At 37.1% G+C, this 23,688-nt stretch overlaps 3 protein-coding genes across 3 annotated transcripts; all 3 read right to left on the bottom strand.

Moving 5' to 3' along the window:
* Window positions 1-466: 466 nt before the first annotated feature.
* On the bottom strand, window positions 467-4,735 carry LOC114761942 (thioredoxin domain-containing protein PLP3B). Its single transcript, XM_028951391.1, has 8 exons — window positions 4,523-4,735; window positions 3,144-3,218; window positions 3,009-3,056; window positions 2,749-2,891; window positions 2,583-2,655; window positions 2,363-2,424; window positions 937-1,034; window positions 467-865 (listed from the first exon to the last, which is right to left on the bottom strand). The coding sequence occupies exons 1-8, from the start codon at window positions 4,604-4,606 to the stop codon at window positions 759-761; spliced, it is 690 nt and encodes a 229-aa protein (XP_028807224.1). The 5' UTR covers window positions 4,607-4,735; the 3' UTR covers window positions 467-758.
* Window positions 4,736-6,216: 1,481 nt separating this feature from the next.
* On the bottom strand, window positions 6,217-7,479 carry LOC114761945 (salicylate carboxymethyltransferase-like). Its single transcript, XM_028951394.1, has 3 exons — window positions 7,138-7,479; window positions 6,809-7,063; window positions 6,217-6,555 (listed from the first exon to the last, which is right to left on the bottom strand). The coding sequence occupies exons 1-3, from the start codon at window positions 7,477-7,479 to the stop codon at window positions 6,217-6,219; spliced, it is 936 nt and encodes a 311-aa protein (XP_028807227.1).
* Window positions 7,480-21,318: 13,839 nt separating this feature from the next.
* LOC114761939 (salicylate carboxymethyltransferase-like) lies at window positions 21,319-23,165 on the bottom strand. The gene is made up of 4 exons (XM_028951388.1): window positions 23,062-23,165; window positions 22,498-22,902; window positions 22,124-22,378; window positions 21,319-21,872 (listed from the first exon to the last, which is right to left on the bottom strand). The coding sequence occupies exons 1-4, from the start codon at window positions 23,134-23,136 to the stop codon at window positions 21,495-21,497; spliced, it is 1,113 nt and encodes a 370-aa protein (XP_028807221.1). The 5' UTR covers window positions 23,137-23,165; the 3' UTR covers window positions 21,319-21,494.
* Window positions 23,166-23,688: the final 523 nt, after the last annotated feature.

Below are 23,688 nucleotides of genomic sequence, written 5' to 3'. Positions count from 1 at the left end.
TTTTTCAATTCCCCTCCCCCCCCCCCGAACAAAAAAATCTTCCCTTCCCCCTCTCACTTTTATATCTTAAGAACGTGTAACCTCACTTACTTGGGAGCTACAAATTAGATTCAGCGGGATGTCTTCAAAGCTTTTCGTCTTCTTAAGAAGGTTTTATACTTAGATTAATATAATCTTTAGTCCTTCAAATTTCAAACTATAGATTTTAATCTTTTATTAGACAAAATGATCCAAGTTTTTTATTGAATTATAGATATTAATATTTTAAATGAAAAAAAAACTAGAGAAATTTAAACTTATTATTTAAAATTTAAGGAATCAAAACTAAAAAAAAAAACACAAATGTGGGAGACCAAAAATTATAACCTTTTATATTTTTTATAATTTAGAATTTGAATACTATTGCAGAAAAGGGGATGTCCACCTTGAAATTTTGATCTTATGTTATCACCAAAATTTCCAAATATACCTTTAAAACTCTGATATAATTCCAGGGAGAGTCTGACGCTAAACTGCAATGGTTTAACAAGAAAATCAAACACCGGCGTAACCAATAATTAGAAGTCATTCACAAACGGCCAAGACCAAATATATCATGAGTTCCTAGCATACTGCTATCACCCAAAAACAAAACATAAAAACAAATATTATGTAACAGTAGTCATACAACCAGGCACAAGTAATCCATCAGCAAGGTGAACTGTGGATTCACGTTTTGCTTCTCTACTTTTTTTCGCAAGTATGGCAGCAAACCAATATTAATCAGAATCAGAACCAGCGACAACGGAAGATCTGACTCTTCTACTTGAATTTTCATGAGATTCGTCATTTTCGTCATCCTCGTCTCTTTTCTCGTTAATAATACCTGTAAAATGATCGTTAATAAGCTTTTCGAAAGAAAGGAAATGAAAAGGCCCACACGTCAAATCATAACACCTTTCTTTATCAGCAGACCCTCTAGCGTTTTGGTGGTAAAATCATCTTTCCCTCCCAGATCTTGAAACCCTATTAATCTATCTACTGCAATCCCTTGCCTGAAAAAATAAAATAAAATAAAAACACGTCAGCCATATTTGTGATATTTTACATCAATTTCATACGCCTGAAGCACGTTGTATTTTGTAGCAGTTCATAATACATCTTCTCATTTTTTTTTTCTGGGGGTGTTTCAAACCAAGGGGTTCGCAGAAAGGGCAAGGTTTGTTTTTGGGCTTTTGGCTGACGAGATCTTAGTGTTTGCACTCCCAATAATACAATATTGGGTTCACCATAAATATTCTTGAAAATATGAATAATCCTGGGAATGCAAGATAATTTTTCAAATTTGCTGCTACCTGTAACGTTAAAAAGTGCAAGAGAAAAGTGCCAAAATCGAAATTAAACAACATAGTTACCATAAAAAGGGTCAACAATCACCGAAAGCATTAAACTTACAAACCAATGTGATCAACGCCGTTTTGCTAATGCAGAAAATGAGAGCTCATGAGCTTCTATATGTTGCTTAATAATAACACTCGAGAAGTTTTGGTTTCATGAACCAGGATATGGGAAAACAAGCAGAATCTTTGGATCACTGTAGCCATGGCAATAAATCAAAATCAAATTTGAAAAAAAAAAATCCTAAAGGAAGGGGGGGGGGGGGAAAACCCTCGTCTGGCCCAATAAAGTCAAAGCTAATGGTAAAAATACACAAGGGTTGAAATTGATATAGTCTGAAGCACTTTTTATGTGGAAAGCAAACTAGGTCAAGGAAGTAAGAGAAGTGGTCAAAGCAAATTCTCAAGTCGTGGGATGGAGATGGATTTCCCAGCGACCTGAGAACCAAGTGACGAGAGACGTATAATGAGCAACATGGGTGGTAAACAACTGGAGCAGATGACAAGACTGATGAGCATCGGTGTAGATGATCAATCGGAATAGATAGTAGCATTGAGGAGCCGTCGCTTGTGAGAGGAAAGGAGGACAATAGCAGATGCAGAGGAAGATGCGAGAGTGCATCACTGTCCAACATGAGATGAGGAGGAGTGTGAGGATTGCGCAAAATGGTCTTTTAATTGTTAAAAAAATTTTCCCATAATATGGAAATATTCCCACCCCAAAGCCACTCTCCCACGTTCAACCCCACTCACCAGCCACCAAAAAGACAAACATAAATGAAAATGGAAGATTTTGATCAATTTCTAGTATGCATCATTTCCAAAAATCATCTTTAAAACTCGAACCAAACATTTGAATAAATCAATTCCATGTAACATTTCCAAGTGTCGTTAGAATATTCCAGAAACCAATGAGCCCCATAGAATTCCAACCTTTATTCTTGTCTTCCTCATGTGAGATCTAATAGAAACAGCCACTGGCTCACCTGAACAGTATGACGCATGGCAAAGTCTTGACTGCCAGTTTTGCAACAAAGAAGGGCGCATTCTGCATTTCATATAAAGAATAAAATTCAAGCCATTACTTTGGTAGGACAACATGTTGTATTAAATGAACATGCCTAATTTTGTAGATGCACAGGAGCATCTTAGAAAATCTAATCGTCACTATTGCAGGGTAATAGTATTAGGAACGTTCATGCTAACCTCTGCATCAAGCTTAATGAACTTCGTATCAACATGATCTGGTGCAAGGGATTTTAAATGCTTATCCATTATCCTGGAAACATTGATTGACTCAATAATATAAGTCATTTGAATGCGTGCATATCAAAAAGATAGGGACAATATGGGTTATTAAACTCAGGCATACTTGCATCGATAAAACTCGTTATGATAGAAGTGACATATAACTCTTTCACTGCTAGTGACTTCACCTAAGAAATCCCCCTCAGTTATCTCCCTGTATTCCCCATGACCTTTCTTCTTCCATGCCTCTCGTTTCTCTGCTTCTTTCTGTACAAGATTAAGAAAAATTCAGTCATAAGTAATATGGTACTTAATGGATTTATTGAACAACAATAATCTGAATATCGTGGTTCATCCTGGTACACCTGGAGCACAAATTATCACCTTAAGAGCTGCGATTCTATCTGCATGCAATTTTTCCAACTCTGGGTCCTAACATCATCACAGCATAGACCATTAAAATTCTTAACTACGGTATATATACATATACGATACAAGTGAAATGTTTACTGAGCATACATCCATTAACTCATCAAGATCAACTTCCTGGTTTACAGAACTTGAAGTCTGCGCCTTATTTTGCTCAAGCAATTCCTGCAAGGATCATCATAGCAAGGGTTACTTAAAATAAACATGTTGTTGCCGGCCATAAGGACTGCAGATAACTGCTGTTAGAATTAATTGGTAGCAAAAGTTACAGCATAATATCAGCGTTCAAGTAAATACTACGTAGCAACAAAATTTAGAAACTAGTTAAATAGAGAATACATAAATCAATAACTTTCAAGAACACATAAAAATAAATGTAAAGTAGAACTACTGAACTACCTCTGATATTTTTTATCTGAGTCATGAAAATAGTGCTCTATCATCAAGATTTCATGAGAAAAAAGAAAAGAAAATTATGGGGAAAAGATTAAAAGCTTACCCCCAGTATAGCTTGATAGTCAATGATTTAATTGAGACAGTGCACTGAGAGCATCAGTTTCATTTAGTTTGACACCATATCGAGGGGCAAAAAATATACGGGTTTGTAACAAGATCGGAGTACTAAAAGGATTTTTGCAGACAAATTTTGTTAAGAGACATCACAGGATCATTCATTTTTAGAAACACATTGATGATTATCAAGTTCTGCTAGTTCACCTCAAACAATTTGGATCATACAGGCGAATGTAATGCTCAATTATTCATAAAGCAAACCCCAAACAATCAACCATGTAATCACTGATCAAAACAAACATCTTCCATCCAATGGTGACCATGATTCTGTTGAGAGTGAATTAATAGGCTAAGTCGAAGAAACAAATATCTTCAATAGAGAAGGAAGCAGATCTTTAAGCTGATAATTAACCATGTGTATTTATCTAAAGATATTAAGTAGAACACGAAATGACCTCACACAAGAGAAACTCCAGAGAGGTATATCATCAGCAATCATGCATCCAGGAGCAATCTCCAGTCAACACGACAAATGAATTGTGAAGAATGAATGAGGTACTCTACCGTGATCTGTGAAGATTTTTTTCCCCCTTTGCTTGGGAGATAGAGTTAAGCTTATAGGAGTACAATGCCGATTATGACTTTATGGGAAGAGTAGGTATTAGACTCGACATCTTCCAATTTTTATTTTTGCATAAATCTTAAAAAAATAAACATAGCGAGCTCACATCAACTTAGCCAATTGCTAAAAGCGTCAAAACCAGCCGAAGAATGAAATTAAATCTCAGTCATGAACCCCGAGGGTTTGCCAACCACCGGGAATCGCAAGCGCATGATAGATTAAGATGTAGAGAGTTCAATTTTGACGCAAATGACCATTGCACTTTAAAAATCAGGTTAGAGTGGATATCAAGCTAAACAACACGTAGGAAACAAAGAAATGGTTAGGACGGTACCTTCTGATAATCACGGGCAGCGGCTGCCATAACATTTCCAAATGCCAAATTAGACAGAGTCGACTTCACCGTGTTCGGATCCATGTGGCAATTGAAACTGTGTGTAATTACAATTCTTCCAAGAACTCCACCGAAAAACTCAACAGAGACAGAAGCTTATGATGAATTAGCGAAATCTGGAGCCCTGTATGGTCGATCGGAAGCAGAGAGGCACCTGGAAGAGGGACTTGGGGGGACTGACTGGGGAGTCCCGGTAACGGGCCAGATGAGCCCAATTGTAAATTGATTTTGATTGGTAGTCCACTTCAACTTGTGATGCTTCGGCCCAAAGTTCCCCATAATAATCAAATTGTACATATTTGCCAAATTTCCTTACAAAATCAAGAGACTAGCTTGAAATTAAGTTTTGCAGATCAATTATCAAAACTCCATCAACTAAAGAAGAAAGTCTCATCCCTTCACAACTTAATTGAGAAGATCTTTAAAGATTATCTGATGATGCCAAGGGATTTTAAAGAAAAACACATATAAGATTGGAGGGATTTTTTTTCAATCGTTTTCTATAAATTGCTTTGAACATTTTATTTATCTACGATGTTCAGTATTTTATATCTGAACCGAATTTTATTGCTTACACAATGTTAAATGTCTTCATGATATCGGTGAATTGACTTCTAAATTTAATGTTGATGAGAAGCTAAAATTAGTATAACTTTAGGCCTCCGAAATCACAAGACAAACATAGCTGGAGCTCATGACGGCCAGTTTTGTAACAAATAAGGATGCATTTTGTATCTCACACGAATTGTAATTGTAATTATATATTTCTCCAATTCTTAATATAGAACGTAATTGTTGAGTTGAATTTGGTCCTGAATATTATATCTGTTTTTTATATTTATCAATTTTTCATAAATTACTCCTATAGATGCTTCCTCAACCATAATTAAATAGGAGAGAGGAGAAGATATTAAGAAAAATAATTATGATGATTTTAAAAAAAACATGTCATATTTCTTATATGTGACTAACTTAACTAACTTTTTTAATCTAATCAAATTAATTAAATAAGTTTTATATTAACGATCAGGAGAATATTTTTGTCCTACATCAAGCCTTTCAATTTTAACTCTACGAACTTTCGCCTCATACACACACACATATTGTAAGTCTCTCATAATGTTCCCACTAGCCTCTGCTGGAGAGTCTCCCCTGGATTGGGATTCTTGTTTTTCAGAGAAGGCTAATGCTTGAAACCGAGAAAGTATTATGCAGTATTAAATATATTAAATCACCGTTAGGTTATTTATCACGACTTCAATTAACGAAAGCGTTAATTTACCCTTAAGTATGACATGTTGTCCAGGCGTTCGTTTATAAAATGGTCCAAATATGAACTGTTGTCCAGACCCCCCCCCCAAAAAACACACACAAAAACCCAGAACTGATGAGGTAGAATTTAAAGCATAATTTTATTACACATGCAAATTATAAGCATCTCACAAATCAGAAGCTTCAACACACATAGAGCTATCCATGCATCATTATATTAAAGCTAAAGCAAGGAAACCCGAAACTTCAACTCTCAAAAGATGAATGAAGTTATTTAAGACAGCTAGAAATATGCAGATGCGAAGTTCGACGGTCTTGGTGATCAGGCATTTCTGGTCACAGAAAAGGTGACATTGATGAATTCAGTTTTCTCTTTGGACATACGATCTGTTAAGATCTCTTGGTACCTCTTGAAAACTTTCTTCGATGATACCATCTCCGAAGTGGCTGATCAGTAAGGGCTCGGCCACAGCCCTCATACACTTTGCCACGTTATATCCACCATCACTTAATACTTCCGATTCACTAAATTCACTGCCTATTATGTTCCGGTCATCGTACGCATTCCAGTTCACTGCAGATACCTCCACACGATGGGTTTTGAATGACCCTTCTTTCACGATCTCTTGTTCCACTTCAGACGGGGATGGTGTGTATTGAGGTATATTGAACGAGTCCACTTCCTCTTGTTTTATAATTCCCTGTAACTCATCATAGTAAAACAAGTTCGTACGTTAGGTAATTTTTGCATGAAAATTGAGGTGTATAATAATTTCATAGTTAAATGATAGAGATGGTAAACATTAGCTACATGTTTTCAAAATGGAAGCAATATAATAGTTCATCATCAATGCTAGTGACGTGATTTATTAAACACAACAGCGGGACCAATAGTTCATCGAAGGATGGCAATGGAGCTTCCATTTCAATCATCCAAAAAGCTACGATGATTACCGTGGAGGCCGAGCCATTGAGAGCTGTGGCCATAAGCTCCCAGATTAGACAGCATTCGTTGCTAAAGGGATCGTCACTTCTTCTGCCTAAGAACGTGAGCACCATACAACCCCCTTCCACCACTTCCTTCGCACGACACTGAAGAAACAACGGGAGGTCTCTCTGAAATTGCTGGTAACAAGCCTTCAACACATTCGAGGGGCTCGTGCTTGCCATATAGATGTTGCCCTTATTGTTCTCCATTCCCTCGGGAACCTAACGCATTAATCGAATCAAACATTTAGCTCTATATAATATAGTTTACTATTTAAACCGGTGAATTTGTATACCTGAGATAGCCACATAAGGCTACAAGAGGAATGGACAAAATGGAGACTTTTCGAAGGAAAAAGCCTGCCGTAGAAGGAACCAGGGATTCCCGATAAGAAGCAAGGACCAACCCCAGAAACCATTTCACGACTGAGTTTGTCCTTGAAGCTGCCAAGAGACCGGAAGATGTTGTTGAAGCCACTCCCCGGGAGATCGTTCAAGAAGACTTGGCATTCCAGAGACTGCTGGTTTAGGTCTCGGCAAAGCTTCTTCACTGTTCTGGTAACTTCAGAAACCATAAAGAAAGTGTTGGGACCAGAAGAGCAACCCAAATCTGCAATCGCTAGGCTTTGCGGGAGCATATTGGTATATAGCAAGGAAGATGGAATTCGTCGAAAGTGGTACTTATAAGGAATATTCACACACACACACAGTGGTACTTATAAGGAATGTTCTCACACACATTGGTACGTATAAGGAATGTTCACACACAAACGCACGCACGCACGCGCGCATACACGAGATTCTCCCACGCACTTGTGCAGCACTTGAGCAACCTCCATTCTTAGTACATCTTCTTTCTCTCTGATTTCCTAATTAATCTCTCTCGATCGCTGGATGTGTGTTGTGTGCCTTTGGAGGGATCTATTTATGATGGGCGGGGCCGTCGCTCTGTTATGATCTATTTCAAAGTGAGAGTAAAATTCATTATTTTTTTGTTGTTTAACAATAATTGGAGCTGGGCAGTCCTCTTTCTGCTGATAAAATCATAAAATGCGCTATTTCCACGTAATCAAAGTTGAGGTTAAACACCAGTTCGACGCGGGCTTCATGTTTTAGTCAGCATTTTCCATTTATGAATAATGTGATTGGTGTAGGGCAAACGCAAGAAAATGTGATTGACCGGTAAAAATCACTACTTAATGCTCATTATAAGAGTTAATTAGGACATTAAATTTTATCACCTCAATCTATTTTATTTCTCATTTTTTTCAAAGTATTCATATTCTTATACTACCTCTAGTTATTAATATAAAAGCTAATTTGACTTTTATTTTAATTCTAAATATAAGATTCCAATCTATTTTTTCTCTCATATTTATTTATTTTTTTAAGGTAATCTTTGTAGTAATGATAGTTGTAATTGATGCACTTAATTAGTAAGAATATTTTTAAAAAATACTAATTTATTATAAATAACTAATTTAACTAATTTTTTTAAGAAAAGATTAATTTGAAAATCCTTATAGTTTTGCTCCATTTTGAATTAGGTTCCTAAGCTTTCTTTTTTTTCCTTTTTGTCAAGTCCTTCATCTTTCTATTGTTAGTATTGTTGGTCCTTGAAGTTAAAAGCCGATAATCCTTGATTAACATCGTCAAAACATTTCTATCAAAACAAGCTTTTCTCCCTGGGTCTGTCAACCATCTTCTCCTTCCTCACTAATGAATGGCTCACTATTCCTTCCCCAAGCCAGCGTAGAGGATATGTGAGGCATAAAAAGCAGTAGGGATATAATTCGAACTCGCTATATATCACCTTTGTTTGCATAGACAGTGTTTCCAAGTTAGACTCATACACAGAAAATATAAGACAATGAGGAACAACGCCTAGACTAGGGGCATTCTCCATCATGTAGCTATCGTTTACATATCTATGCATGATATGCATATTAAGAGGGCCTCCCCTGTTTTAGTAATACAAAAATAGAGCTATATTGTAAACATGCACTACAAAAAAACATGGTTTTAGCGACGGAATTTTACATTTAGCGACGGAACGAATTAGCGACGGAATTTTTTCCGTCACTAATTCCTCTGTCGCTAATTGATTAGCGACTCGATTTTTTAAAAAATAAAATAAAATGCCACGTGGCACCTCTACCAATTGCCACGTCATTACTGAGACCACCTCCACGTGTTGCTGCCACCTCACATCTACTGCCACGTGTCCGCCACGTGTCACACCTCTGCCTGCCACGTGTGCCTGCCACCTCACCTCTGCCTGCCACGTGTGCGCCACCACATAATTCCCTTCTCAAAGTGACTTCTCCATGGCTTGAACCCAGGACTTCCTCCGTGGGCATGTGCGGCTTTACCAGTTGAGTTGCAATGAACCTGTTGACTTATTATGTAAAATAAATATATATTATATTATTTTACACAAACAATTATATATACATATATATTATTAAAAACTAAAAATATACTATATGATAATTTTAATAATAACTATTTTAATGAAAAAATAATTTTTAAATCATTTACAATTAGTCAAAAAATCTTGTTATTCAAAAAATTCAAAAAATAACTACTATAATAAAATCTAATAAATTATTTTATATAAAAAATTAAATGATTTAAATAGATTATGATAAACAGTATTTTCCTACTTGTATATATATCCTATGTAATTTATTTTCTTAAACTCTGCGACGGAATTTGCGACGGAAACAAATTCCGCCGCTAATTTCTGACGGAATTGCAACGGAATTTCCGTCGCTAATTTTTTTGACGGATTAGCGATAGAATTGTCTGACAGAAAAAGATTCTGTTGCTAATTCTGTCGCTAAATACGGATTAGCGACGGAATTTAGCGACGGACAGAAATTCCGTCACTAATCTGTCAAAAAAATTAGCGACGGAATTTCCGTCGCAAATTCCGTCGCTAATTTGAGACGGAATTTGTTTCCGTCGTTAATTTGCTGTTTTTTTGTAGTGATGAGAGACACACCAAAGAATAAGTGCATTAGAGATGTTTGTGTTTAAGAAATTTCTCATTATTTTATTTATCAATCTTGCATGATCTGTTGCTTCAACCTACGAAGTTATTTCATTGTATATATGACTTAAGTTTGTAGTCTTTGATACTCACGCAAGAGTGCCATGGCAATGAAGATGTATGTATTAAAAAATTTCTCTCCCTGTTTTATGTAATAGAACTTGTATGACCTGTTGCTTTAAGAAACTACGTATGTTATTTCATCATAATATGCAAGAACCTACATACTTTGAACTTAATTTGAGATTATAAATCAAGTCACTACAAAAAAAAAAAGTAGAATTACTAGTGGAACATTTCTAGCAGTTACAGGAAATCGTTACAAATTAAAACATTTCTAGCGATTTAATCGCAAACCACAAGAAATTCGTAGCACTTTGACCCAAAACAGTGTGAGCCCCACAATTTTCTAGCGGTTATCGGTAAACCACTAGAAAGTGACCACCAGAATCTTTCGTGCGTTTTGGCATGAAGTTCGCGCCAAACTTCTAGCGTTTATTTTCTAGCGTTTCAGGTGATAGAACCGCTAGAGAATGCAAATCACTGTTCCATTTTTTAGCGGTTAGAGAAACTGCTAGTAATTCAACAGACTTTCTAGCGGCTTCAACAGAAACCGCTAGAAATGTTTTATTTTTCCCAAGGAGTTGTGACACGTGGCTGAATACAGGGGGTGGCGCAGTGTGACAACTAAAAATTTCTAGCGGTTTTAATAGAATTGCTAGAATTTTCTAGCGGTTCCTTTAAAACTGCTATAAAATCGCGGCCTATATATACCCTCCCACCACGTCATTTTCACTGTTTGGCCAATTTTGAAGCGGAGCTCTACCGAATTCTCTCCACAAAGTATATCCAGATCCAGATCCAGTTGCAGATTCATATTTTCATGTAAGAATAGTAATTTATTTATAAATAATTTTTGTTTTTATTCTTTATTTTATTTATTTTATTTATTTTATTATATTTTTTATATTAACTTTAATAGACTAGCTTAATTTAGTTAGGGTTAATAGAAATTTTTTTATAGTAGGCTACTTTTTATAGAGTTAATAGAAGTAATTTTTTTTTTATGAGTTAACGAAAAATTTAGATATAGGAATATCTATTTTTCAATTAATATTATTTGATATTATTATTTAGAGTTAATGGAAATAATTATTATTTGATATAATTATTTATTTTAAATAATTGTTAGTTGTAAAATATATTTTTTAATTTCAATTACTATTTGCTATTATTAGGATGAGTCGTCGACCAGGGAAGGAGCCGATTGATCCTGAGAGAGCAAGACCCAGCGAGGATCGTGGTGGTGGCGGTCATGATGCTGGTGAGCCATTCCCGAGTATTCATGACTACGATCTAAACAAGAAAAATATCCTGAGTTTTATGGAGCACGATGATATTCAACAAACTGAGGAGGCTCGTTTTTCAGGGGATGAACAACCCCATGGTGATGCTGGTAAGGAGGAGGAGCAGCAGTAGCAGATTCAGAGAAATGAGAATCCCCATACTGAGTAGTGTCCTGCTCCCAGACGTCAGACTGGTTTTGTAAGACCCTTAACCTCAAAAACATTATAACTCGTCATAAGACCACTACTATGGTAGAAAAAGAAAGATGTTACAACAACTATCATAGTAGAAAGAAATTGCGTAATTTTAGAAAATTAACATTTAAAACTTGGTTCCATCTCAAATGCAGTTGCGTGCAACTATCATCATTCAATCACAATCACTGGGCCTCCGAGCCTCCGGCTCGGGTAACGACATACATCAAAATCAGCCCATCCCAATAGATCTCAACCACGAATAACAAAGTTTCATAAAATAATAGGAATGGCCTCCGGCCAACAAAACGAGTAGATAATATATTCTCCAGTTTACAAAATCAATAAAAAGGGGCCTCCGGCCCAATTGAAATAAGAAGAAGATACACTTCCTCCAGTTTACGAATAAACCGGGCAATCAAAATAGTTTAAAAGGACCCTAAACGTGGCAATATACAACTATCCATACATAATTAAAGCTAGAGGCCTAAAGCTAACCAAGCTCAAGCCTCTGCGTCTCTTCCCGAAGGCGCACGCCTAGAACCTTCACCTGAAAATATTGTAAACCACGGGGTGAGACAAAGTCCCAGTAACCAACCTTTCCAATACTAGGTACTACTAAATAGGTGCTCGTGAGATGTCAAGTGGGGCAGTTCACAAATTATATATATATATATTGATAGCCACAACAATTCATGCAAGTGCAATGATGCAATCCCATCAATCAAATCCCTCGCTTTGGGGGATTTTTCAGGAGCCGAACCCGGCCTATCCCTCACTATGGGGGACGTAAGGAGCCATAAAAGGCCTATCCCTCACTCTGGGGGACGTAGGGAGCCAAAAGGCCTATCCCTCACTATGGGGGACGTACTAAGCCAACCATCATGCATTAATGGAGGCCTTACCACGTGGTAGTAACTATCAAACTCTCACCAAATCCCAAATTATGCATCATGCTCAAATCATAATCAAGAGTAATAATCATTTCACAATTAACCTCATTCAGTGGCATATCTTTCACAATTCCAAAATTCATTTCACAATTCCAAAATTCATTCATCATTAGTCGAAAACCCCACAAGACGGTTTTCCCTTTCTATATACAATATATAGTTTGAACACAATTACTACTTGGAGCATAAAACACAAATCTACTCACAATACCACAGAAGCAAGTACTAAGGATTGGAAAGTGGTTACCTCTCGCCTGAGCAAGGAATAACAACCAACAAAGTGGCCCCGCGCACCACCAAGACTCACAACCGGTCTACACAAGCACACAAACGCACAACCAACATATATTAGCTCTCAAACTAATAATGTGGCCAAAACAACACTTGGGGACACAAAATTCCTATCTCCCATCAAAACTCTACCCAACTCAAGGGTATAACTATCAAAACAACACTCCAAAGTCCTCAAAGTCTATTAAAACATCAAGTCTCCTTCCAAGCATCAATTAGAGTTCAAACCTCAAGGACCCACTATAGGAATTCAACCTCCAACATCCCATTTGAGCAATTAAGGTTCCAACAACAATTCTAAACCGATTAAACCTCCAATTTAACCCTCCTTAACATAACCCAATTCACAAAACTCAAAATCAATCTCTACATTATCATCCTCAATCCCAAATCATCCAATTCCATAAACCCTAACTCCAAAACTAAAGATTCTTTAAATCTAAGAAAACTACACCGATTAAATACTTAAACTAACCCAATGCAATCAATTAAACTCAAAACAATCGGTCAAAAACCTCAATTCCAACACAACCTAGAAAATCCTAGGGTTTCTCCATAAATCCTTATAAATTCCAATCAAGAAGATAGATTAGAGGTTAAAATCACTTACTTGAGGTAATGGATCCTTAGAAATGTCTCCTCCAAGCCAAAAGTTCGAAACCCTAGCAGAGCTCCTCTCTCCTCCTTCAGATTTTTCTTATTTTCGCACGCTGAACCCTCCCGCGACTATATAGAATCGCGACCTTTCGCCGCGGCGAACTAATCCCGAGAGGGATTACTCGCCTGAAAACCTGACTTCGCCGCGGCGAACCCCAATTTTCGCCGCGGCGAAAGCTTCCCGAGAGGAAACTCTCGCTCGCCCAGAAAACATTCGCCGCGGCATACCCCTACCTTCGCCGCGGCGAAACCTTCCCGAAAGGGAAGCCTCGCTCACCTGAACAACTTCGCCGCGGCGTCCCCTAGACTTCGCCGCGGCCAAACCTTCCCGAGAAGACACTCCCCTCTGAAACTCCCGGTGCGCCGCGGCGAACATACCCTGAGAGGGGTACGTTCACCTATGCCTCCAACCAACCTCAGATCCAACCCAAACACCAAGATCAAGATTAAATCACTAATCTATCCTCAAAATCAACCCAAAAGAGGCTATTAAAACCCGATAAAACTTAGGATGTTACAGGTTTTGAAGTGGAGTTTGAGGGTAAGTATTTATTTAACTTTTTTGAATTTGGTAACTATTTAATTTATATAGAAATTGTTTTAATTCATTAATATATAATTAATTTCTTAATTAAATTTTACAGACTCTGAGGGGAACAGGTTCTATAGGAGGCTGACAGCTAAAGAGCTGTCTATGACAACTAGCGGACGAGTGGTTGTGCCATTGAATGAATGGGGCTAACCGACCAAGAAAGGTAGCCAGCTGTATAACAAGTATGTGTGCCTTCTTGGTCAGCAGTGGGCCCTGTTTCCCATTTATGTCAAGATACTTTGATGACAAGGAGACATCTTTTAACCGCCCACGTCGCGTAGATGATTTGCCTCTTGGTCCTTCCACGTCAACTTTATTTCCTCCTGTTAGGAAACCAGTTGGAGGAAATGAATTCTTCAGACTCACTCCCACAAAGAAACTCCAAGCACGCAGACATGTTTTGATAAATTGCAACCAAGTTGAACCCTTCATGTAGTAAGTATTATATAAGCTCATTAACTTTTACACTTTATATTTATTTCTCACTAACTCTTCTAACAAATTACACTTCACTGTAGTGAGTTTAGAAGTTACCTCAGGTAGCAGCTACGGGGACGTGCGCATTTGGCTGACATTGATAAAAGAGTCCACAAAGAGTTTTCCAGTTGGTTTACACGTTGAATACGTAATGACAGCAGCCCATACATAGATGAATTCAAAGCTCTTTCCCTTGGCCCGTTAGACCATACACAAAGGTTTACCACATATAATGTCAACGGTTTCAAGTTCTGTATGGTTAGACATGATCAGGGATTGCTTGTAACATCCTGAGTTTTATCGGGTTTTAATAGCCTCTTTTGAGTTGATTTTGAGGATAGATTAGTGATTTAATCTTGATCTTGGTGTTTGGGTTGGATTTGAGGTTTGTTAGAGGAACAGGTGAACGTACCCCTCTCAGGGTATGTTCGCCGCGGCGAAGTTTACTTCGCCGCGGCTCACCGGGAGTTTCAGAGGGGAGTGTCTTCTCGGGAAGGTTTGGCCGCGACGAAGTCTAGGGGACGCCGCGGCGAAGTTGTTCAGGTGAGCGAGGCTTCCCTTTCGGGAAGGTTTCGCCGCGGCGAAGGTAAGGGCATGCCGTGGCGAAGTTCTTCTGGGCGAGCGAGAGTTTCCTCTCGGGAAGCTTTCTCCGCGGCGAAGTCAAGTTTTCAGGCGAGTAATCTCTCTCGGGATTAATTCGCCGCGGCGAAAGGTCGCGATTCTATATAATCGCTGGAGGGTTCAGTTGTACGAAAATAAGAAAATCTGAAGGAGGAGAGAGGAGCTCTGCTAGGGTTTCGGTTTTGAGGCTTGGGAAAGACATTTCTAAGGATCCATTACCTCAAGTAAGTGATTTTAACCTCTAATCTATCTTCTTGATTGGAATTTATAAGGATTTATGGTGAAACCTTAGGATTTTCTAGGTTGTGTTGGAATTGAGGTTTTTGATCGATTGTTTTGGGTTTAATTGATTGCATTGGGTTAGTTTAAGTATTTAATCGGTGTAGTTTTCTTGGATTTAAAGAATCTTGAGTTTTTGGAGTTAGGGTTTATGGAATTGGATGATTTGGGATTGAGGATGATAATGTAGAGGTTGATTCTGAGTTTTGTGAATTGGATTATGTTAAAGAGGGTTAAATTGGATGTTTAATCGGTTTAGATTTGTTGTTGGAACCTTAATTGCTCAAATGGGATGTTGGAGGTTGAATTCCTAGAGTGGGTCCTTGAGGTTTGAACTCTAATTGATGTTTGAAAAGGAATTAAGGTTTTAATGGATTGGTATGACCTTAGAGTGTTGCCTTGATAGTTATACCCTTTGAGTTGGGTAGAGTTTTGATGGGAGATAGGAATTTTGTGTCCCCAAGTGTTGTTTTTGGCCACATTATTAGTTTGAAAGCTAATATATGATGGTTGTGTGCTTGTGTAGACCGGTTGTGAGTCTTGGTGGTGCACGGGGCCACATCGTTGGTTTGTTGTTCCTTGCTCAGGCGAGAGGTAACCACTTTCCAATCCTTAGTACTTGCTTCTGTGGTATTGTGAGTAGATTTGTGTTTTGTGCTCCAAATAGTAATTGTGTTCAAACTATATGTTGTATATAAAAAGGGAAAACCGTCTTGTGGGGTTTTGATTTATGATGAATGCATTTTTGGAATTGTGAAAGATATGCCACTGAATGAGGTTAATTGTGAAATGATTATTACTCTGTGATTATGATTTGAGCATGATGCATGATTTGGGATTTGGTGAGAGTTTGATAGTTACTACCACGTGGTAAGGCCTCCATTAATGCATGATGGTTGGCTTAGTACGTCCCCCATAGTGAGGGATAGGCCTTTTGGCTCCCTACGTCCCCCAGAGTGAGGGATAGGCCTTTTATGGCTCCTTACGTCCCCCATAGTGAGGGATAGGCCGGCTTCGGCTCCTGAAAATCCCCCAAAGTGAGGGATTTGGTTAATAGGAATTGCATCATTTCACTCGCATGATTTATTGTGGCTATCTTGTTATTATATTACTTGTGAACTGCCCCACTTGACACCTCACGAGCACCTATTTAGTAGTACCTAGTATTGGAAAGGTTGGTTACTGGGACTTTGTCTCACCCCGTGGTTTACAATGTTTTCAGGTAAAGTTTCTAGGCGTGCGCCTTCGGGAAGAGACGCAGAGGCTTAAGCTTGGTTAGCTTTAGGCCTCTAGTCTTTGTTTATGTATGAATATGTTGTATATTGTCACAGTTAGGGGTCTTTTGTGATATTTTGATTGTTGATCTATTGTAAATTGGAGGGTATGTTACCTCCTTGTTTTAGTTGGCCGGAGGCCATTGCTATTGTTTTATGGAACTTTGTTATACCTGGTGGAAAACAAATTGGATGGGCTGATTTTTGGATGTATGTTGTTACCCGGGCCAGAGGCTCGGAGGCCCAGTGGATTATGATTGAATGAATGATTTCAGTTGCATGCAACGGTTTAAATGTGAATTCAAAATTATGCAAATTTCTTCCTACTATGGTAGTTCATTTAACAGATTTTCCTTTTCTACCATAGTAGTGATTTTATGATGAGTTATAATGTTTTGAGATTAAGGGTTTTTACATTGCTCACACAAAAATCTGGAGTTTGCGAGACATTCGGGACGAGATGTTATGTTAGCAATAGTGAAGGTGATATGTGCTTTGGAAGCTTCACTTACTATGGAAATCTAATTGACATCATTGAGTTGAATTACCAATTTTTCACCGTAACTCTGTTCAAGTGCTCCTGGGCAAATATGACAACTCCACGGGGACTCGCTACTGACCACTTGGGTATCACCTCTGTTAATTTCTCAAGACTTATTCATATGGGGGAATCTGAAGATGATGAGCCATATATTCTTGCTTCCAAGGCACACCAGGTTTACTATGTCGAGGACGAGAAACATAAAAACTGGAATATGGTCGTTCACCTCAAACCACGAGATCTTTATGATATGGGTGATAGTGACATTATTTACGACAGCGAACCCTTCCAACTCCTGAATTTTGAAAACTTATTTCCTCAAGGAGACGACAATTTGGCAATTATCATGTATATGTCTTTTCTTAAATTATTTAAATAATTAGCTACTAATTACTAATTTTTTTCGAAATATATTATAATTCTAACATAATTTTTTTTAAATATCTCTTTTTAAGCAAGATGATAATCAAGAATAGCAATTTCAAAAAATTTTATCATTCAAAAAAGTTGCCTTTCATAAGTAAATATGTATAAATTAAAATTGGTTTAGTTTTTTAAAAAGTAAAAATCTACAATTTGTAGTGATTACATAACTGCTACAAATTGTGAAACTGCTACAAATACTAGCAGTTTTATAATATGCTAGAAAAAGTAAGGCCATTACAAAATGAATCAAAACGCTGCAAAAAAACCGCTACAAATATCTCGCTGATCTCTATAAATACCGCATCACCTCTTCATTCATTTATCCCATCTCTTTTCCTTCCTCTCCCATTTTTCTTTATAATTCTCTCTTTTTTTCTTACTCTCTGATATGGTGGTTTTTTTCTCTTCATTATATGGCAAGGTGATTTTTATTTTATAAGTATTAATATCTTTTTTTTTATTTATAATTTACTAACATATTTATTTATCTTTTTGTTTCACATTTTTCTTCTTCACATTTGTCATACCTTCTGCAACTAATTCAAACACTTCTCAACATAACAGTTTGGGTTCAATATTATAAACTATATCATATTTAATTCAATTATCTTATTAAATTTAATTCACTTCATTTGACACAATCATAAGTTAATTACTTATTATTTATTACAAAATTCAAATGTATAACATGTAGTACATTAGTAATTATACATATTAACAAAAATTCTCTAATATAATCTACTTAATGGTTTTTAAATTTATAATATTATATTTTTTAATAATCAAACATCTCAATTATTTTTTTGGCCTGGAATAAATTTTCTAGCCATTTTCAAACCGCTAGAAAATGAAAAAAAGGGACAAATTTCATAAAATTTAAATATCCCCCACATTTCCAACGATTCATAACCGCTAGAACTTTTTTGGCGCCAATTTCAAAATTTTGATTCTCGACAAAATTTGATATCCTCCGAATTTTCTAGCAGTTATTAACCGCTATAAAATTATGGCACCAAAATGAAAATTTTTGTTTCCCGGCAAAATGAAATTTCGCTCAGAATTTTCTAGCGATTAATTAACCGCTATAAATTTGTCAGATATTTCTAGTGGCTCGTAACTGCTAGAAATTTCATATCATTCCCGTTCCGCTACTTGTTTTTTCTAGCGGTTATTTTAACAGTTAGACATTTTCTGGTATTTTGATCATACTATGTAGCAATTCACGTAACCGCTAGAAATCCCTTTCTAGCACTTGATTTTCTAGCGGTTTGTATAACCGCTGCAAATGTTATTTGTAGCAGTTATAACCGCTAGAAAAGTCATATTTTAACCACTACAAAATACATGTTTTTTTGTAGTAAGTGAAGTAAAAATTAGTGTTATATTAAAGTATAAAATACCAGTAATTCGGTTAGCATGAAAAAAAACCAGTACTTTAATTTGCATTCAACTTCATGAACAGGCTTCAAAAGAACTGATTGCATTACTCTCCCTATCTCTATCTCTCTCTCTCTTTCACATTCTTCCCCGGCCTACTACTTTGGCGTGTGATTCACAATCACATTTGGATACCATGGTAACCTCCATTGCGGGTGACTAGAGGCTCCAATAATTACAATCCTTGTTCGAAAAAGTAGAAGCGGTGCAATCATAAAGTCGAGCTCATGGATGGCATGTATGTTGGGACAGGAATGGTAAGCCATTTATTATTGAGGAAGGAGAAGACGTTGAACGAACCCAGAGGGAAAAGCTTGTTCTGACAAGAATGTTTAACTCCGTTAACCATTTTTAATTTCAAGAATGGATGGTGCTAACAGTAAGAAGTTAAAAGATCTCATAAAAAAGAAAAAAACTTTAGGGACTTAATTCAAAATCAAACCAAACTATAGGGATTAATTCTAGATTTTTTTTTTTTTTTGATATCATAGATTAATTTTTTTTTAACTTAGTTAAATTAATTACTTAACTTTAGACGTAGGTAGCACCAAGTACACTAGAGGTAGGAGCATATATCACTCGATACGCAATGTATGAGGTAAGCAGTACTGACGTGATCAAGACTCAGGATTCTGTGACGTCTGCCGATTAATCATTCAATTGTTTTAATTAAGAAAAATTGCAATTAGCTAAATATAAAAAAGTTCCTTAAAATCATAAAATTATTTTAAAATCCCAAGAATCCTTATTACAATAAATTTTATTTGTTTAATTACTATATTATCCTTCTTCTTCTTTTTTTTAAGTTTACATTGACAACTGAAAGAGCAGTCGTTGACAACTTAAGGTAAAAGGATTAGCAACTATCACGGTAGGTATTAACAACTCATGAGAATTATAATATGATAAAAAATAAAAAAATTACTATTAGGACAGGACCACGAAGGGATGACCTCACCTCATGTCCTGCCCTATCCCGTCCCTTCCTGTCCCAATATGGTCGGGACCGGGACGAGTCGATTTTGAACACCTCTACTGGGGTAAGCCATGCCAAACAAATATTTAATTACAGGTCCTCATAATTGAGCCCATTTATTTCAAAGAAAATAAAAAATAATACCTTCGGCTTTTAATATAAGAGCGTGTTTGACTTTTATTTTGGTTCTAAATATAAGATTTCAATATACTTTGTCTCTCATATTTATCCATTTTTTTTAAAGAGCCTTTGTAATAATAGTAGTTTTAGTCAATACACCTGATTAGAAAGGATATCATGAGAATTTGACATCGCTCATGAGCACTTAAAAAAAACTCCTCTTTTATACTTATTTCAAATTTCATAAAATTATTTTTAGAAAGTTAGTCTAAGCGCGTAGATGTGTGAATTCTTAGTTCTGGAGGGCCATGTGTCATTCACATTCTCTTTCAATCAAATCAATTACGAGTAATTTAAAATGATTTGAATGTGGAGAGATCATGTAAGAAAATTCAATATAATTCTGGGGGATGATTTGCACGTTTTGGCCAAATACAGATAATGCTATTTCTTAAGTCGAATCGGTCTTATTAATTCCTGGGCAATCCACCTCTATGGGGTCCCGGTGCTCAAATACTCAAGCGCACGCGTGCACTACGTGGCTCAAGATTATCCTTACCTCCATGTACCGTGGTCTCCTATGGTGCGCTTGGGCATTCTGTATCGTGTGTCCCCCCCCCCCCTTTTTCTTCTCTTATTTCGCTTGAATTATTATATATTATTATATATATCCACACATTTTCTTTTCCGGAAAAATATATAAACAGCTTGACATACTTAAGCTTTATATTGGTTTCAACAGTTCCTAGTGATCTTTTCATTAATATATATATATATATATATATATATAATAAGAAAAAGGAGAAAACTTAGAATGAAGGCTAAGAGAAAGTAGTGATGAAGGAGCAAGGAGAAAGACCGACAAAATAGGAGTAGAAGGTGAGGGGTACTGTAGTAATTGAAGGGTCAAGGTGCACTCAGTAGTGTGAACGGAAGAAGGCAGAGGTGTGCTAGCGTCTGCGGGTTACTCGCTGTGTGGGCAAGGTAAAGCTTCAAGCATTGGAGGCTCGAAACCGGGGTCAAACTGGATGATGAAGGTGATATTTGAGATATGGATGGTGGATCAGTGCATGTTAATGGCAATTTTTAAAGGTATTAGCACATATTTAACAGTAGGAACTAACATATCTAACAGTGAAGGGTTTAAGGAGTCAGGAAAAAGGGAAAAAAATATATAAGGACCTAATTTAAAATTAAAAAAAAAAAAACTAGAATGAACTCCAAATTATTTTTCCCTTTTATTATATATATGCAAATTACATGCATCTCGCAAATCAGAAGCTTCAACACACACAGAGCTATCCATACATCATTATATTAAAGATAAACCCAAAACTTCAATTCTCAAAAGATGAATGAAGTTATTTAAGACAGCTAGAAATGTGCAGATACGAAGATTGACGGTCTTGGTGATCAGGCGTTTCTGGTCACAGAAAAGGTGACATTGATGAATTCAGTTTTCTCTTTGGACATACGATCTGTTAAGATCTCCTGGTACCTCTTGAAAACTTCTTCGATGATACCATCTCCGAAGTGGCTGATCAGCAAGGGCTCGGCCACAGCCCTCATACACTTTGCCACGTTATATCCACCATCACTTAATACTTCCGATTCACTAAACTCGCTGCCTATTCTGTTCCGGTCATCGTACAAATTCCAGTTCACTGCAGATACCTCCACACGATGGGTTTTGAATGACCCTTCTTTCACGATCTCTTGTTCCACTTCAGACGGGGATGGTGTGTATTGAGGTATATTGAACGAGTCCACTTCCTCTTGTTCTATAATTCCCTGTAACTCATCATAGTAAAAACAAGTTCGTACGTTAGGTAATTTTTGCATGAAAATTGAGGTGCATAATAATTTCGTAGTTCAATGATAGAGATGGCGAATATTAGCAACATGTTTTCAAAATGGGACCGATATAATAGTTCATCATCAATGCTAGTGACGTGATTTGTTAAACACAACAGCGGGACCAATAGGCGATGGAGCCGATAATTGAATTCCATTTCAATCATCCAAGAAGCTACGATGATTACCGTGGAGGCCAAGTCATTGAGAGCTGTGGCCATAAGCTCCCAGATTAAACAGCATTCGTTGGTAGAGGGATCGTCACTTCTTCTGCCTAAGAACGTGAGCACCATACAACCCCCTTCCACCACTTCCTTCGCACGACACTGAAGAAACAACGAGAAGTCTCTCTGAAATTGCTGGTAATAAGCCTTGAACACATTCGAGGGGCTTGTGCTTGCCATATAGATGTTGCCCTTATTGTTCTCCACTCCCTCGGGAACCTAGCGCATTAATCGAATCAAACATTTAGCTCTATATAATACTGTTTACTATTTCTAAGAGGAGACAGTAAAGAAGATGGATCTGAACAATCTCAGTTTAAACCGGTGAATATGTATACCTGAGAAAGCCACATAAGACTGTAAGAGGAATGGACAAAATGGAGACTTTTCGAAGGAAAAAGCCTGCCGTAGAAGGAACCAGGGATTCCCGATAAGAAGCAAGGACCAACCCCAGAAACCATTTCACGACTGAGTTTGTCCTTGAAGCTGCCAAGAGACCGGAAGATGTTGTTGAAGTCATTCCCCGGGAGATCGTTCAAGAAGACTTGGTATTCCGGAGACTGCCGGCTTAGGTCTCGGCGAAGCATCTCCAATGTTCTGATAACTTCAGAAACCACAAAGAAAGTGTTGGGACCAGAAGAGCAACCCAAATCTGCAATCGCTAGGCTTGGCGGGAGCATTTTGTGGTACAAGTTGGTTATGGCTTCCTCTCGAATCGGCTTCGTCAGTATCAGCACCTTTTGCTGTTTTGCATCACCCAAAAAGAGGTATCAGTTTTATGCTGCTTTACTCAGTTTATTATCTCCGAAATATTGTTATATAGCAAGGAAGATGAATTCGTCGAAAGTGGTACTTAACTACTTATACGGAATGTTCATACACACACACACACACACAGATACCTGAACTAAGGAATTGTTTGCATAGCTTGCTTCTCCCACGCCCCCGTTCATGTGCAGCACTTGATCAACCTCCATTCTTAGTATATCTTCTTTCTCTCTGATTTCCTAATCTCTCTCGATCGCTGGATGTGTGTTGTGTGTCTTTGGAGGGATCTATTTATAATAGGCGGGGCCGTCGCTCTGTTATGATCTATGTCAAAGTGAGAGTAAAATTCATTGTATTTTTGTTGTTTAACAAACATTGGACCTGGCCAGTCCTTTTTCTGCTGATAAAATCATAAAATGCGCTATTTCCATGTAATCAAAGTTAAGGTTAAATACTAATATTAAATATAAGACTTCAATCCATTTTATCTCTTATATTTATTTACTTTTTTAAAGATAATCTTTATAGTAATGATAGTTGTAACTAATATACTTAATTAGTACGAATATTTTTAAAAAAACAATACATATTTATTACGAATAACTAACTTAACTAATTTTTTTATATCATCCAAATTAGTCAAAGGAGAGGAGGGAGCATCAGGGACACTAGAGGTGGGAGCATACATCACTCGGTACGCAATGTATGGGCGCAACGTATGAGGTAAGCAGTACTGAGGTAATCAAGACTCAGGATTCTGT

Source organism: Neltuma alba, unplaced genomic scaffold (genome assembly GCF_004799145.2).
Source record: "Neltuma alba isolate B1F8T4 unplaced genomic scaffold, ASM479914v2 tig00011154_pilon, whole genome shotgun sequence".
In the NCBI taxonomy this organism is placed as follows: Eukaryota; Viridiplantae; Streptophyta; class Magnoliopsida; order Fabales; family Fabaceae; genus Neltuma; species Neltuma alba.
The sequence above is the reverse complement of the archived record's forward strand: the minus strand, read 5'-3'. Positions and strand labels throughout refer to the sequence as shown.

Bases quoted from the DNA above. Each gene is read 5' to 3' on its own strand.
- LOC114761942 (XM_028951391.1), bottom strand. From the start codon at position 4,606: ATGGATCCGAACACGGTGAAGTCGACTCTGTCTAATTTGGCATTTGGA. The intron at 2,892-3,008 runs GTGATAATTTGT...AATCTTGTACAG, and splicing joins ATAGAATCGCAGCTCTTAAG to AAAGAAGCAGAGAAACGAGA. The intron at 866-936 runs GTGTTATGATTT...ATCATTTTACAG, and splicing joins GGGTCTGCTGATAAAGAAAG to GTATTATTAACGAGAAAAGA.
- LOC114761939 (XM_028951388.1), bottom strand. From the start codon at position 23,136: ATGGAGGTTGATCAAGTGCTGCACATGAACGGGGGCGTGGGAGAAGCA. The intron at 22,903-23,061 runs GTATCTGTGTGT...GATGCAAAACAG, and splicing joins CAAACAATTCCTTAGTTCAG to CAAAAGGTGCTGATACTGAC. The intron at 21,873-22,123 runs GTAATCATCGTA...GATGAGTTACAG, and splicing joins TCAATGACTTGGCCTCCACG to GGAATTATAGAACAAGAGGA.
- LOC114761945 (XM_028951394.1), bottom strand. From the start codon at position 7,479: ATGCTCCCGCAAAGCCTAGCGATTGCAGATTTGGGTTGCTCTTCTGGT. The intron at 7,064-7,137 runs GTATACAAATTC...TTAATGCGTTAG, and splicing joins GCCTTATGTGGCTATCTCAG to GTTCCCGAGGGAATGGAGAA. The intron at 6,556-6,808 runs GTAATCATCGTA...GATGAGTTACAG, and splicing joins TCAATGGCTCGGCCTCCACG to GGAATTATAAAACAAGAGGA.